This window comes from Eulemur rufifrons, chromosome 7 (genome assembly GCF_041146395.1).
Source record: "Eulemur rufifrons isolate Redbay chromosome 7, OSU_ERuf_1, whole genome shotgun sequence".
NCBI classification, from domain to species: domain Eukaryota; kingdom Metazoa; phylum Chordata; class Mammalia; order Primates; family Lemuridae; genus Eulemur; species Eulemur rufifrons.
In genome coordinates, this window is record NC_090989.1 from 134061366 (window position 1) to 134075079 (window position 13714).

General features: G+C 33.6%; 1 protein-coding gene across 3 annotated transcripts in view; it reads right to left on the reverse strand.

Annotated features, from left to right (window-relative positions):
* The window catches only part of NGLY1 (N-glycanase 1), a 56784-nt gene that overhangs the window by 24735 nt on the left and 18335 nt on the right, over positions 1–13714 (reverse strand). For all 3 annotated transcript variants that reach the window (XM_069473306.1, XM_069473304.1, XM_069473305.1), the window contains exon 4: positions 6257–6422. In XM_069473306.1, the coding sequence (XP_069329407.1) occupies positions 6257–6422 (166 nt within the window). The remainder of the gene's footprint in view (positions 1–6256; positions 6423–13714) is intronic.

The window sequence follows — 13714 nt, forward strand, 5'->3', positions numbered from 1 at the left end:
GCTCCAGCAGCCATTCTGGACTATGAGGTGACCTGGAAGATGGAAACCATGTATGCCAGAGCCAAAAGACAGAAGGTACCTAGGTCTTTAATGATCGCTCATTATTAGCATCAGAGTGCCTACCCTCAACGATTTCTTGCATGAGAAAATAATCCCTAAGACACTAGAGTCATTATTACTCCTAGCCCAACCTAACCCTAGTTTATAAATTCACTATGCCTATCATACCACTTACTTCACTATATGTTTAAATTCTCTTCACTTGTTACTCTTCCTCTTCCTATGCCCTACTGTGTTTCTAAAACATTGCCATCCAATAGAATTTTCAGCAATAATGGGAACAATCCCCGTTTCTACTGTCCAATAGAGTTGCCACTAACCACCTGTCGTTATTGAGTACATGAAATGTGGTGCGACTAAAGAACTCAATTTTTAATTTAAATGAACATAAATGTAAATATCCACTTGTGGCTCATGCTACAATGTTTTCTAGAACCTCTATAATCCCTCCTTTCCCTGTCTTTTCATTCTCATTTACTTGCATGGCTCTACCTATCACCCTTAGGCATATTTCAAGGCTTAACTTCTTATTGAAGATCCAGGCTTATGTTTTTACTTGGCAGTCCAGATGATATCCAGCAAGTACCACAAACCCAGCTCTTCCTTTCCCTTCAAAGGCTATTCCTACTGACTCCTCTAATTTTCTAGTTGCCTGGATTCAAAACTAGCCAGTCATGTTTGACATTCTCCTTACGTATACATACTTATACAACTCTTTGACATATCAACTGCAAATACCACCTATTCTATCACCTCAACAACTTTCACATCCATCTTCCCCCTTGCAGTCCCAATATCTTGTTCACCCTCTTATTCTTCTTATGTAAATTCGATTACTATCATGTTTTAATTCTCCTCTCCTTGTACTCATTTGATTTTTATTCATCTTATAAGCTATTACTGGATTAACTTTCCTTAAACACAGTTCTGATGTCACTCACTCAAAGCTTCAACGGTTAACCCTGCTGAAGTAAGTATTCAAGAACACTTAATTTCCTTGAGAAATCATTTTTATTTCCTGTTTTCTAATGAATAAGATTATATAACATTTTTGCTATATGTTTAATCATAGTAACTATATAACATTAGCCTTTCAGCCAAGGTATGTACTTCCTCTAAATTTCTTTGGTCTTTATTTTGCATTTCAAATCTTATTATAAATACCTATTGTTTCATTTATCTCTAATTCTTTTTGAAAAAATTAAAAAGAAACTCAGTATATACTGTTCTGCCTGAAATTCAATGTCAACCAAAATATGATCTCAGCCTATGTGATCTCCCACTACTACTTTACACATGCCCTACCCTATACACAGCCAAACAGTGAGTACACTGTTCCCCAGATAGAGCCTGTACTTTTCTGCCTCCATGCATGTTGATCACTACGCTTGAAAGAAAATCCCTGCCTTAGTATGTCCTTTGACATAGAAGGTTATAAATCCCATTCATCCTTCAAGGACTTTAAAAAAAAACCCAATCTTTTAATGATTTTCATAATATCCCAAATGTCAGCAGAGACCATCACAGATTTTTATAGGAAATGGACTTGAAATCTTAGCTAATGGACTTGAAGGATTCTTGGTACACTGACAAGATCATTCCCATGTGAGGACAGAAGGACAAATGCATCAGGATAGCCATACTATTCCTCTAACTAATTCTCCTCTTTGAGGATTCTTGTTCCTTGAGCAATTTCCTGATTGTTACTTGCCTAGAGGGAGAGAATGTGTTGGACACAAACAAGAGCATTCTGTCTCTGAGCTATTTCTCATTGCAATTTACTCATCTGGCAACATAATGTTTTTAAAATTGTACTTTATACATTACACATTTGTTGAATTCTGCTTCACACTCAGTCTGTATATTTTAATTCTCGTTCCCTGTTCAGCTGCTTCTTAAGGCAGGCCATAATACTAACTGTCTCTCCCCTGCATGGCCCAGTCCAAATATTATATTCAAAACACAGAACATGTTCAGTAAGTACCTGATAAATAGACATTTATGTAAGGCATCATAAAAAGGACCACAGCAATTTGAAGCTGGACAGGGCCTTCATGATCACATATTGATAAGTATTCTTATTTTACATATAAAAAAGCCCCTGTTAATGGCAAAAAGAGAAGAACTGTCTCAAGGTTAAGAGATCTGTAGCAGAATTAAGTCTAAGACATAGGCCAGTCATTAAAAATAAGGAAATGACACAGTATAATACTAAAATAAAGACAAAAATCACCAAAATACAAGGGGTAGCAAAGTATCTAAATGATACACATGAAAGTTGATTAAATGGTTAAAAAGGAAAAGACACACATAGTTAACCCCTCAGAGGGATTCCTAGTTTCAGCTTCTGGGTTCTACAAAGCGGAAGTTGACATGTTCTTAAAATAATAAAAGGCTGAACTGAAAAACAATGACTTTTCTTGGATCCATTAAAGAACTGAGGTCACAAAGAAGATCCAGACGAGAGGTAAACACAAAGAATCACAGCCAAGATCTACTTACATGGAGCAGAAGCTACTGGAGCCATGAACTAGTAAGAACACCTAAATGGTAATTTTGCAAATGCCTGGAAGCTAAGTACAGACTAGCGTGAGCATAAGAAATGCAGTCTTGGGAGAGGTCCCCATGCTTTCGTGGATTTTGCCTACAGGAAGCCTACGAGGTTGTCATGAGGAAGAACCAACACAGACCCCTTTGTGGCTCTAGGAAGGAAAAGGAAAGAGTAAGAATTGTGAAGTATACCCAGAGCATTCTCCACAAGTAAGCCTACTCTTCAGGGAAAAAGATTTTACCAGAGCCTTTTCTAAACTGGGGGAAGGGCATTTCTCTGACTCCAGTGCCTTCTTCCTATCTCTCCTGTGCAGAGAAAAAGGCTAAGAAACACTTGTGAAGGACACAGGGCCGGGGATACAGGCATGCTAAAACACTGAGATTTTAACACTGAGATCAAAAGATTATAGAACCTTCTCTGCCCCCATATCTTCATCACTCCAAAAAGGCTCCAATACAATGACAGTGGATTACAACTGAAAGAGCTACGGGATGCAAACTCTATCTAAGGAGAAGTTCTTAGGGAAGCCCAAAGACAACAGGGGAGACAAGAATACCAGAGGAATTTGAAGACTCTGACACCTACAAATACAAGAAACATTAAATAGAATATTCTAGAACTGTGGGAAAATTTCAAAATGAACAGAACATCTAAGAACTATGGCAAATAAAGGCACAGAGCTAAATGAAGGTAAAATAAAATATACATTGGGATATCAGAAAGAAAAGAGAGAAAGAAGCAGAAGCAATATTTGAAGTAATAATATCTGAGAATTTTCAAAAACTAATGGAACACCAAAGCACAGATACAGGAAGCTCAGAGAACTACAAGAAGGATAAATAAAAAATCATCACCTTAGCATATCTTACTCAAACTGCAAAAAAAAAAAAAAAACCACAAAAACAAAAACAAAAAACAAAAATAGAGTGAAAATCTCATTTTTCTTTTTTATTTCCTTCTTCCTTCCCTCCTCACTGAAAATCTTGAATAAGGAATACAGATAGAAAATACAGCATGCAGACTTTTCATCAGAAACAATGCAAACAAGAAGAGAATACAGTGAAATATTTACAATGTTCAGAGAAAAAAAAACCACCAACCTAGATTTCTGCATCTGAGTAATATTATCCTTTAAAAGTGAAGGAAAAACAAATACTTTCCTAGGCAAACAAAAACGAAGGAAATTCACCTCTAGCAGAACTGCCCTGAAAGAAATATTGTAAGTAAGTTCTTCAGGGAAAAAGAAAGTGGTATAGTCAGAAACTTGGATCTGCATTAAGAAAGGAAGAACATCAAAGAATGAACAGATGAAGGTAAAATAAAATCTCTTATTTTTCTTACTCTTACTTGATCTAAAAAATAACTTTAAATACTAACAATAGCCATATGTTGGGTGATTGCTACATATGGATAAGTGAAATGAATGACAGCAATGTCATAAGGGACAGGAGGGAAGAACTGGAACAATTCTAGTAAAAGGTACCCGCAACTTACACAAAACAGTATAGTGTTTTTGAAGGTGGACTCAGATTAGTTAAAAATGTTTATTGTAAACTATGGCAACTATCAAAAAAAAAATTAAACAATGCCTCAGAAATTGCAGTGTTAAGAAATGACTTAAGAGATAAAAAGCAATTACATAAAAACGCAAAGTAAAAATGCTATAGTTGGGAAAATTAAACAACCCAAATCCCAAAGACCATTAATGAAAACAACAAAAAATTATTAGACGATGAATGTGGCAGGGATTGTTCTGAGTTGTTTACATATACTCATTTATTTATTCAAATTACTATTTATATTTTAAACAAAAAAATTCAGACATAGAGACTAAATTACTTGCTCAGTGATGATGCACACTAAGAAGCAGAGCTGAATTTATACAAAGACACTTGGCTTCAAAATCCATGTTTTTTTTTTTTTTTTTTTTTGGCATTCCTCCTGCTCCAGCCTCCTGAATAGCTGGGACTACAGGCATGTGCCACCATGTCTGGCTAAATTTCTTTTATTTTTTGTAGAGATGGGGGTCTCACTATGTTGTCCAGGCTGGTCTCAAACTCCTGGCCTCAAGCGATCCTCCTGCCTCAGCCTCCCAAACTTCTGGGATTACAGGCATAAACCACCACACTTGGCCTCAAAATCCACCCTTTATCAATAGATAATGTCTCCCTATTAACAAAAGTGAGTCAATAGTTTAGTCATGTGGATTAATTCTAAATATGGTTTCTGTTAGATTCACATTAAAATTCATTAATTCAAATTCACAAATGATGCCACCATATATTCCATGGGCTAAAGTTCTAATTTATCTAAAAATATTCACATATCAAGGATTAAACTGCAAATACATATTCAGGTAAAAAAAACTTTTTAAAAACAACATTCAAAAGACTTAAACAGACATTTTTCCAAAGAAGACAGATGACCAATAAGCACATGAAAAGATGTCAATATCACTAATCATTAGGGAAATGCAAATCAAAACTACAAGAAAGTACCACCTCATTCCCATTAGCACGGCTGCTATCAAAAACCAAAAAATAATAAGTGTTGATAAGGATGTGGGGAAATTAGAACCCCTGTGCACTGTTAGTGGGATTGTGAACTGGTACAGTCACTGTAGAAAACACTACAGTGGGCCCTCAAAAAATTTAAAATAGAATTACCATATGATTTAGCAATTCCACTTCTGGGTACATACCCAAAAGAATTGAAACCAGGGTCTTGAAGAGATATCTATGCACCCATGTTCAAAGCAACATTATTCACAATAGCTAAAACATGGAAGCAACGCAAGGGTCCATGAATAGATGAATGGATAAGCAAAATGTATCTATATACATACAATGGCATGTTAGACTTAAAAAGCAAAGAAATTCTGCAATATGGTACAACATGAATGAAACTTGAAGTTCATTATGTTGAGTAAAATAAACCAATCACAAAAAGATACATACTATATGATTCCACTTATGTGAGATAGAGTGGTCAAAATAATAGAGACAGAAAGTAGACTGGTAGTTGCCAGAAGCCAGAGGGATGGGGAATGGGGAGTGATTGCTTAATGGGTATAGCGTTTCAGTACAAGATGAAAAAATTACGGAGATGGATGGTGGTAATGGTTGTACAACATTATGAATGTATTTAATAACACTGAACTGTACACTTAAAAATGGTTAAGATGGTAAATTTCATGTTATATGTAGTTTATCACAATAATAAAAATTGAAAGATAATGTTAATGTGTTACTAAATGTTAATATGAGGTATTTACAAAAAAATTATACTATTAAAATATTATTGTACTTCTTAAAAAATCTGAATAGAAATAGGTTAAATATTCACAATGTGTATAGCAAAGGCACTAAAATTGTCCCTTGGTATACAAGGGGGATTTGTTCCAGGACCCCCATATATACTCAAGTCCCACAAATATCCCTGCAGAAATCAAGTATATGAAAAGTCAGCCCGCTATACATGCGGGTTTCTCATCCCATGAATCCACATTCGGTTGAAAAAAATTCATGTATAAGTGGACTCACGCAGTTCAAACCAGTGTTGTTCACAAGTCAACTGTATTTCAGTATTTCTGTTTATTTAACAATGAAACATATTTAGCAATGAATGATTATGCAAAGCCACTACCTTTATCCAATTTTCTAGCTCTATATAACTTTTCTTGTGATTTCCTTTTTAGTTCTTGGACTGGAATACAAGCCAATGCTTTCTCCTGGAGAGCAAGATTTTCATAGACCAGCACATGCTGAATGTTGGACTGAAGAACTTTTAGAATGGTTGAATTAGCAGTAACCTAATAGAAAAAAAATATTGAAATCAGCTTTTCACGATATGCTACAAAAATAACATATAATAAAAAACACTGTGGTTTTATGATTTCATAAAGGGAAATAATTATACCCAATATCTTTATAACATTAGTATTACAAGACAGTTCTATCTGTGTCAGAGTCTAAGATCTGTTTTTTCCGTCTATATTGTAGAGTATATATTTAAACGGGGCTATGCTGAATTTTTGACCACAAGCTTGGATCAGTATAGCACCCTGAGGAATGTATCTGACAGCCTCTTCCACCTCAAATCCCTGTGAAGGATAGCATTAGCAAAGGAGGCATGCTTTTAAAGAATCAGAAATCTTGAGAAATTCCTAAAAGAGAAAAGGCAGATATGAATGGACTAAAGGAAGAAACCATGACAACTATCTGGAGATGGATGGTGGTGATGACTGTACAACATTATGAATATATCTAATAATACCCTCAGAGAGGGTGGTAATAAAAAGTAAAAAAAGGTTTTCAAAATAACCCCAAGGGAAGGGACCTTGGAGCAAGCATTAGGGAGAGTGGTTGGGCTTTGCAGGAAGAACAGCTAGTCATTTTGGCTTCTCCCTCCTTGTTATCCCATCAACAAAGAAGTCCACCTCTGAGTGGCTGAGGTGCATGCTTGGAGTCCCAAAAGGAAAGAGAAGTAACGAAGTCCAGAACAGTTGCTTCTGTGACAAGCCACCATGCAGCGTGTCCTGCCCCTCCTCACAGTTGCTAGAAGCAAATGCAGTATTCGCAGACAAGCTGGCGGGAACTCTCAAGTGCATACAGGTCTACAACAATAACCCATACTGTTGAGGAGATGCATTAGAATCAATATCAGAAGAGCTAATCCTGTAGCAATGGCAGTGACTACAAAGACAGACTAAACAAAGTTTATCTTCAGAGATTCAAGAATACACTATATTCAGAGAAAGACTCAACTATGGATCTTGGAAATAAAAATTTAAACATTAAAAGAAGAAAGGAACAGTAGAATAAACATAGCTAAAGAGTGAACAATCAATTAAAAAACTGAGCAAAGCCATAAAAAGAACAAATAGACATTGAAGATAAATCCAAAGGTTCCCAAGTCCAGTTACTAGAAATTCTAGAAAGAGTAGAAACAATGGAAGAAAGAAACTCCTCAAAAAAATAATAGAAACAAATTTCTGACAGCTGAAGAGCTAGTATGAATGAAAAAGTAAACAAATAAATAAAAACTAGGCATATAATGGTGACATTTCATAACAGTAAGAATAAAGAAAAATCCTAAAAGCCTTCAAGCAAAAAGACACATTAAATGCAAAGAAAAAATAAATAACTTTATGTTAGATATCTCAGTGAAAACAATGAAGCAAATTTTTTGAAATTCTGAGGGATAATGATTAGGAACATAGAATTCATACCCAGCCAAACCAATGATGTAAGGGGGCAAAATAAATATATTTTCTGATATGTAACATAGAAAGTATACAACTCGCAAATCCTATCTAAAATAATTTTTAGAGAAATTATTGTAACCAAAAAACATAATATAGCCAAAATAAATAAATACATAAATAAGATACCCAGGAGTAGGATCTGAGATAAAAGCAACAGGGATGTGTTAAAAACACAAAAATCAAACAAATAAAAATCCCAACTAGTAAAACTTAAGTTTTGATTGATATAAAAAACATCATAATTAGAAAGCAAAATCTTAAAATTTTTTCATAAGGAAGGTGACAAGGAAGGAAACAGAACAAAGATTCCTGTAAGATGTTGGCAGAAAAACTTAAAATTAAACATTTGCATTAAAAATTTCAGGTCAGTAATTAAAAGACTAAAAAGATAATATTTAACTTCCTAACTCTTAGAAGGATAAAAATGAGAAAAAACTTGACCAACCTAAACAAAACATAATGGGAAAAAAGAAAAAAAAAAAGAAAGGACATAGACAACACAAAATAAGATATCAGAAGTAAATTCAAACATATTAGCAATTATAGTAAATGTGAATAGGTTTAATGTGCATATCATAAGGTGAGACAGATAAAAACAACAAAAAATCATTACCAATTACTTTAATGTCAGGCACTGTATTAAGCACTGGGATGGGTGCATAAGACAGATATGATCAATTTAAGGCCAAAGGGGAACAGGCATGAATCAAATAATGACAGAACCATTAGAGTAATTCAACAAATAAATATTTGTCTGTGTGTACTGTACCATGGAGTAGGAAGTAGAATCAACAAGTTTTGGTGACTGTACTGTAGCCGTCAGGAGTAGTTAAAGAAGGATAAAAATATGTTAGGAATAACCCATTTTTTTAAATGACCAACCAGGTCAGTAGTTGAACCACTTGCAGTAGGAAAAAACTCACAAACTGACCAAATGATTATTGGATGGTCAATAATCATTGGTCAACAACTAAAGTAAGTTGATTAAATTGGAGACTGTGGATGATCATAAGAATACAGTCTTGTAATAGTATTAATAAGGAAAACAAGATGCAAGAGACTGAGTCGTACAAGTGGTATTCCAAAATGGGCTAAGTACATCCACTGGGATGTAGGCAGAAAATATTATAACTTCTATTTATATTATTTTTTGTCCACAAGTCAATTAAGTTATAATAATATTAATATTTGGATTAACAGTGCTTCTCTCACAAACTGGAGAAGCTAGCTTCAGAGAAGGGAGAAAATGCCACAAAGTAGAAGAGTAACAGTGGCACGCTCACTCCTACTTCTGTAGTCATCATGTTACAAAGTTTTGCAGTTCAAATGTGCCTGGTTAAGTGGATTATAGATTATGTTATGTAGTTTTAACTAAATTAACCCTCAATATGGCTTAAAAAGATTATAAAGAATTCTAGGCATTAACGCTAATTCTAAATATAAAAACATGTGAACAAAGAGAAAAGGGATAACACATCATATGCTTTTTACCATGAGTCCCTAAACAACTACATTTTAATGCAAAAAAGAAAATCATTAACAATCTGAGATCTGACAAAGCCCTCCAAAGTCAAAACTATCAAGACAATTTAAAATATGGGTTTGTCTACATTCAATAAAGATATACTGTTAATAAATGTTTTAGAATTAAACATATTTCCTCCTTAGTGCCTCTTTACATTGTTTCATAATGTGTATAGTATATTGCCATAGTAGTATGTGCATATAAATTATAAACAAATACACAAAAACATAATTTCAGTATATGCACAAAAATATTTTACTGATAGGGCATATAATTAAAGTATGGAGACACACTAGAAATGTGTATGAGAAATAAAGATGCAATGATGAGTATAGGGAAGAGGATGTGAGAAATATACAACACGCAGGATTCAAGAATATTTGTATGCTGGCTTGTTTCTAAGATAGGAGAGCTTACAGGAAAGGTTCTCAAACATTAATCTACTTGTGAAAAACACAGATTCCCAAATTTGTCCTTCCTCCATTTTGATTCAATCAGTCTGGGATTATGTTCAGAAATATGCATGTGATACCAGTGGAACAACCTTAAATGAAAACTGGCCTAAAGCAAGGTTTCAATGCCACTGAGAAGACCTCCCCAAGAAAAGAAGAAATCCAAGATTGGGTATCATCCACGTGGGATTCCATGGTAAACAGAGAAGGTAGGGATAAAGAGATAAAGGAGGGACTGGTCTTTATTAAGAGCAGACACTTTGCCTCCATTAACACAAGGGATGAGTGCAACAGCTGGTGGAAGAAATATAGATTTGGTGATGACAAGTTCAGGTAATTTGCAAGGGAGAGGAATATCCTCCTTTACCATAACTGATATGGAAACAGAAAAAAATGAAATGTCACCATTTTTATTTGAAAAATTCTTATAATAATGAGGCACACTTACAGTGGTATCTTTTTCTTCAATGCAGATTTTCATTTACCAAGAGGGTAAGAACTCATCCAGGGTATTTTTGTTTTAAATTTAATTCTTTCTCAATCTGGAAATTACCTCATTCATTGTGGTTTTAATGGCATTCAAATGATCTTGAACAATAAAGGTTACTTTCTTGCCTTATTTCTTTACATATTCATTGGCACAACTCCGAAAAAGACTAAGCCATAAAAATAGAAGGTTGCTGATTGCATGGCGATCACAGCAGCTGGGTAACCATGTGCTAATGCAGCAGCTAATTGTCTGAGAGGGTAAAAGTTATTTGGAGTACAAATGGAAGTTTAAAATGTGAAATCTGTCTGTTTTAGATCAAAGCGACTTTTTCCCTCACTAATCATACATCCAATTGATTTCTGATGTAAGATATATTTAAGATTCTTTGTAAGAAAAAAGGTATAATGTATATGATTTCGTCAAATCGTTTGAATTAATCAGTGGAAGCTGGATCAGCAAATTCACTTCTTTAGTAAAAGATCAAGGCTTCCCAAGCCTACTAGCCCCTCTTTCTATCCTTTTGTAATCCTTTATTTTTGAGGCTTTTAAATTTAGAACTGGTTTTTAAACACAAAAGTTCTGTTTAATAATAAATTTTAAATGACAGTTGTAATCAACTTGTGACTTCAATAAACTTATTTCTTAATCAAAAAACCTTTTTCTCCTATTTATAAAAGTAATACATGTTGCCGCAAAAATATTAAGAAAATATTTGGTATAAATAATGTGAAATCACCCATAATTTAACCACTCAGAGGAAACTATGGTTAAGATGTTTGTGTATGGTTTTCCAAATCTTTAAAACATGAACACATATATGTGTATTTTTAATAAGATAATCAAAATATTACACACACACACACAACATACATTATTCAATTTTGGAATTCTCAGTAGACAACATCTTCATTTCTGATAGATTGCTAAGTATGTTGACAGAAGGATGTATAATAATTTTAGTAATCCCCCATTGAAGGACATGTAGGTATTAGTTTACCTTTTAGGAGTGGTAGGTTCATAAATAAGAAATTGGACATTTAAATCTTATGTCCAAGTAGAAGATTTCTTCTCTTATAAACATAACACATAGATCCAAACTAAGAGGTTGTCTTATTGTTGGTTTATGAGATGAAATTAGTTTTAGAATTAACCAGCTCATTTTACTTATCCTTATTATCTAATAATATATTTTTATAATTTCAATGAAATAATCACAAATTATGATAATTGTTTTAAATAAACACATACCCGTATACAGAATGGGCAGTAACTTCCAGAGTGATAAAGGAGTTGATGAAAAGTTCTTAACAATTTCACATACATCTTAAAAGAAGTCATGTGCCAAATAAAAGCATACATTTATACTAGGTGAGTAAAAAGTGCTGAATGTATATTTTAAGAAAATCATACTTCAGAATCACACTTTCAACCTAGATAAAGTTTCAAAACTGGAAACATAATGCTTCTAACATTCTGAGGTTCTAGGTCAGTGAAAAATTGTCCTTGCTATTTCACATCTGTTTTTGGAAGGCAAAGGGTATAAAAACATATACAGGGTTATCAGGAAGTTACTTCTATTAGAAACATCAAACACTTAGCATATATAACCAGTAAATTTAAAAATCAGTTGAGTTGTTTGAAAAATGCAAATTAAAACCAAAATGAGACCTACTCAGCAGCCACTAAAACGGCTATATTAAAAAGACAGTAAGTGTTGGAGAGCATATTGAGAAACTACAATCCTCATTTACTGCTGGTGAGAATGTAAAACGGTAGAGCAACTTTGGAAAACAGCTTGGCAATTTCTTAAGATAGTAAATGTAAACTTACCATACAACCCAGTGGTTCCACTCCTAAGAATCTACCCAAGAGAAATAAAAACATATGTCTAAAGACTTGTATGTGAATGTTCACAGCAGCATTATTCACAATAGGCAAATATGGGAAACAACCCAAATGTTCATCAACTGATGATGAATGGATAAGCAAAATGTGGTATATCCTTAAAATGGAATACTATTCAGCAATAAAAAGGAATAAAATACTGATAAATTCTATAAAATGAAGAACTTCAAAAATGTTACACAAAGTAAAAGAAGCCAGAAACAAAACACTACATATTTTTTATTTCGTTCACATAAATTGCCCAGAAAAGACAGCAAAATAACTTTCTAACAACCACCACCATCATTTATTGAGTACCAATATATTCCAGTACTTTATGTCTTAAAAGAAAAATTTATTGGCAAACTTTGACTTCAATGACTATCATCTTGACTTGTATTTCAAAATTTTACTTGATATAGCTTTAACCAAAAACAAATAAATAAATAAAATAGCTATAAAATTCCCCAGATTTATCTAGTTTATATACAGGTGAAATGCTTTTTAAAATCTTTCTCTTGCTCCCTGACTTTAGTCCATTTTAATTCTTACTTAGTATCCCCACTCAAATGGGCAAGGCAGGAGAAAATAATTGTTAAGTTCTGTAGTACAGCAACTCACGGCAATAAAAGTTTAAGTAACAAAACAGTTTTTAAAAATATGTGTATTCGAGTGATCCATGGATAACCAAGAGTTGTCTATAAAATACAAGATTAATTCTAATTTCTTCCAACTCCTTTAGGGAACACAGAAAAAGATATTTTGGCTCAAGGACTAACTAGTAAGAGTAGATATGAACTAGCCTATTATTGGCATCCATCTTTGAGAAAATTAATTTTCTTCTAATTGCTAGGATTTGTTCTGGCAATAGAATAATGTTTTGTTTTTCTGTGTAGTGTTCAGAGGCTTTCTGGTGATTAACAGGGCTTTAAAGACCCCAAACTATCTGAACTTCAAGGTTAAGAACCAAGAAAAGGAAGGTGTTTAAAGAAGATTCAGAAAACGTGAATGAATTTCCTGAGCCAGAACAGTAACAAAATACTACTTGGTCCTGGAAGAGATATCTTATAAAATAAGATGTTTTCAAGCTTTTTTGTAAGACTGATTAGCAGTGAGCATTTTAAACTGTAATACCATTACACAATTAAAAAAATAAAGTAGGAAATCTTAAAAGATATATTCTAACATGGTACTTAGAAAACTCCAAAGGTGCTAAAAGCCAAGAAAGATGTTAAGGGAGCTTCTGTATCAGTACCAACCTTAACTGCAAAACTGATGAAGACCTAAGGTATTCCAAGATGGTATGCACATATTCCCAGGTAGGGGGCATAGGTAGGTAGAGAATCCATGGGATGCTTTTAAGATTTACTTTTCATTTCATCCTTTAGTTTTTCACATGATTGTTGTATAAGGTACATAACAAATTAGTATAGAAGCATATAATTTATAAATAAATAGACACTGGGTTATATACTCAACATTTTAT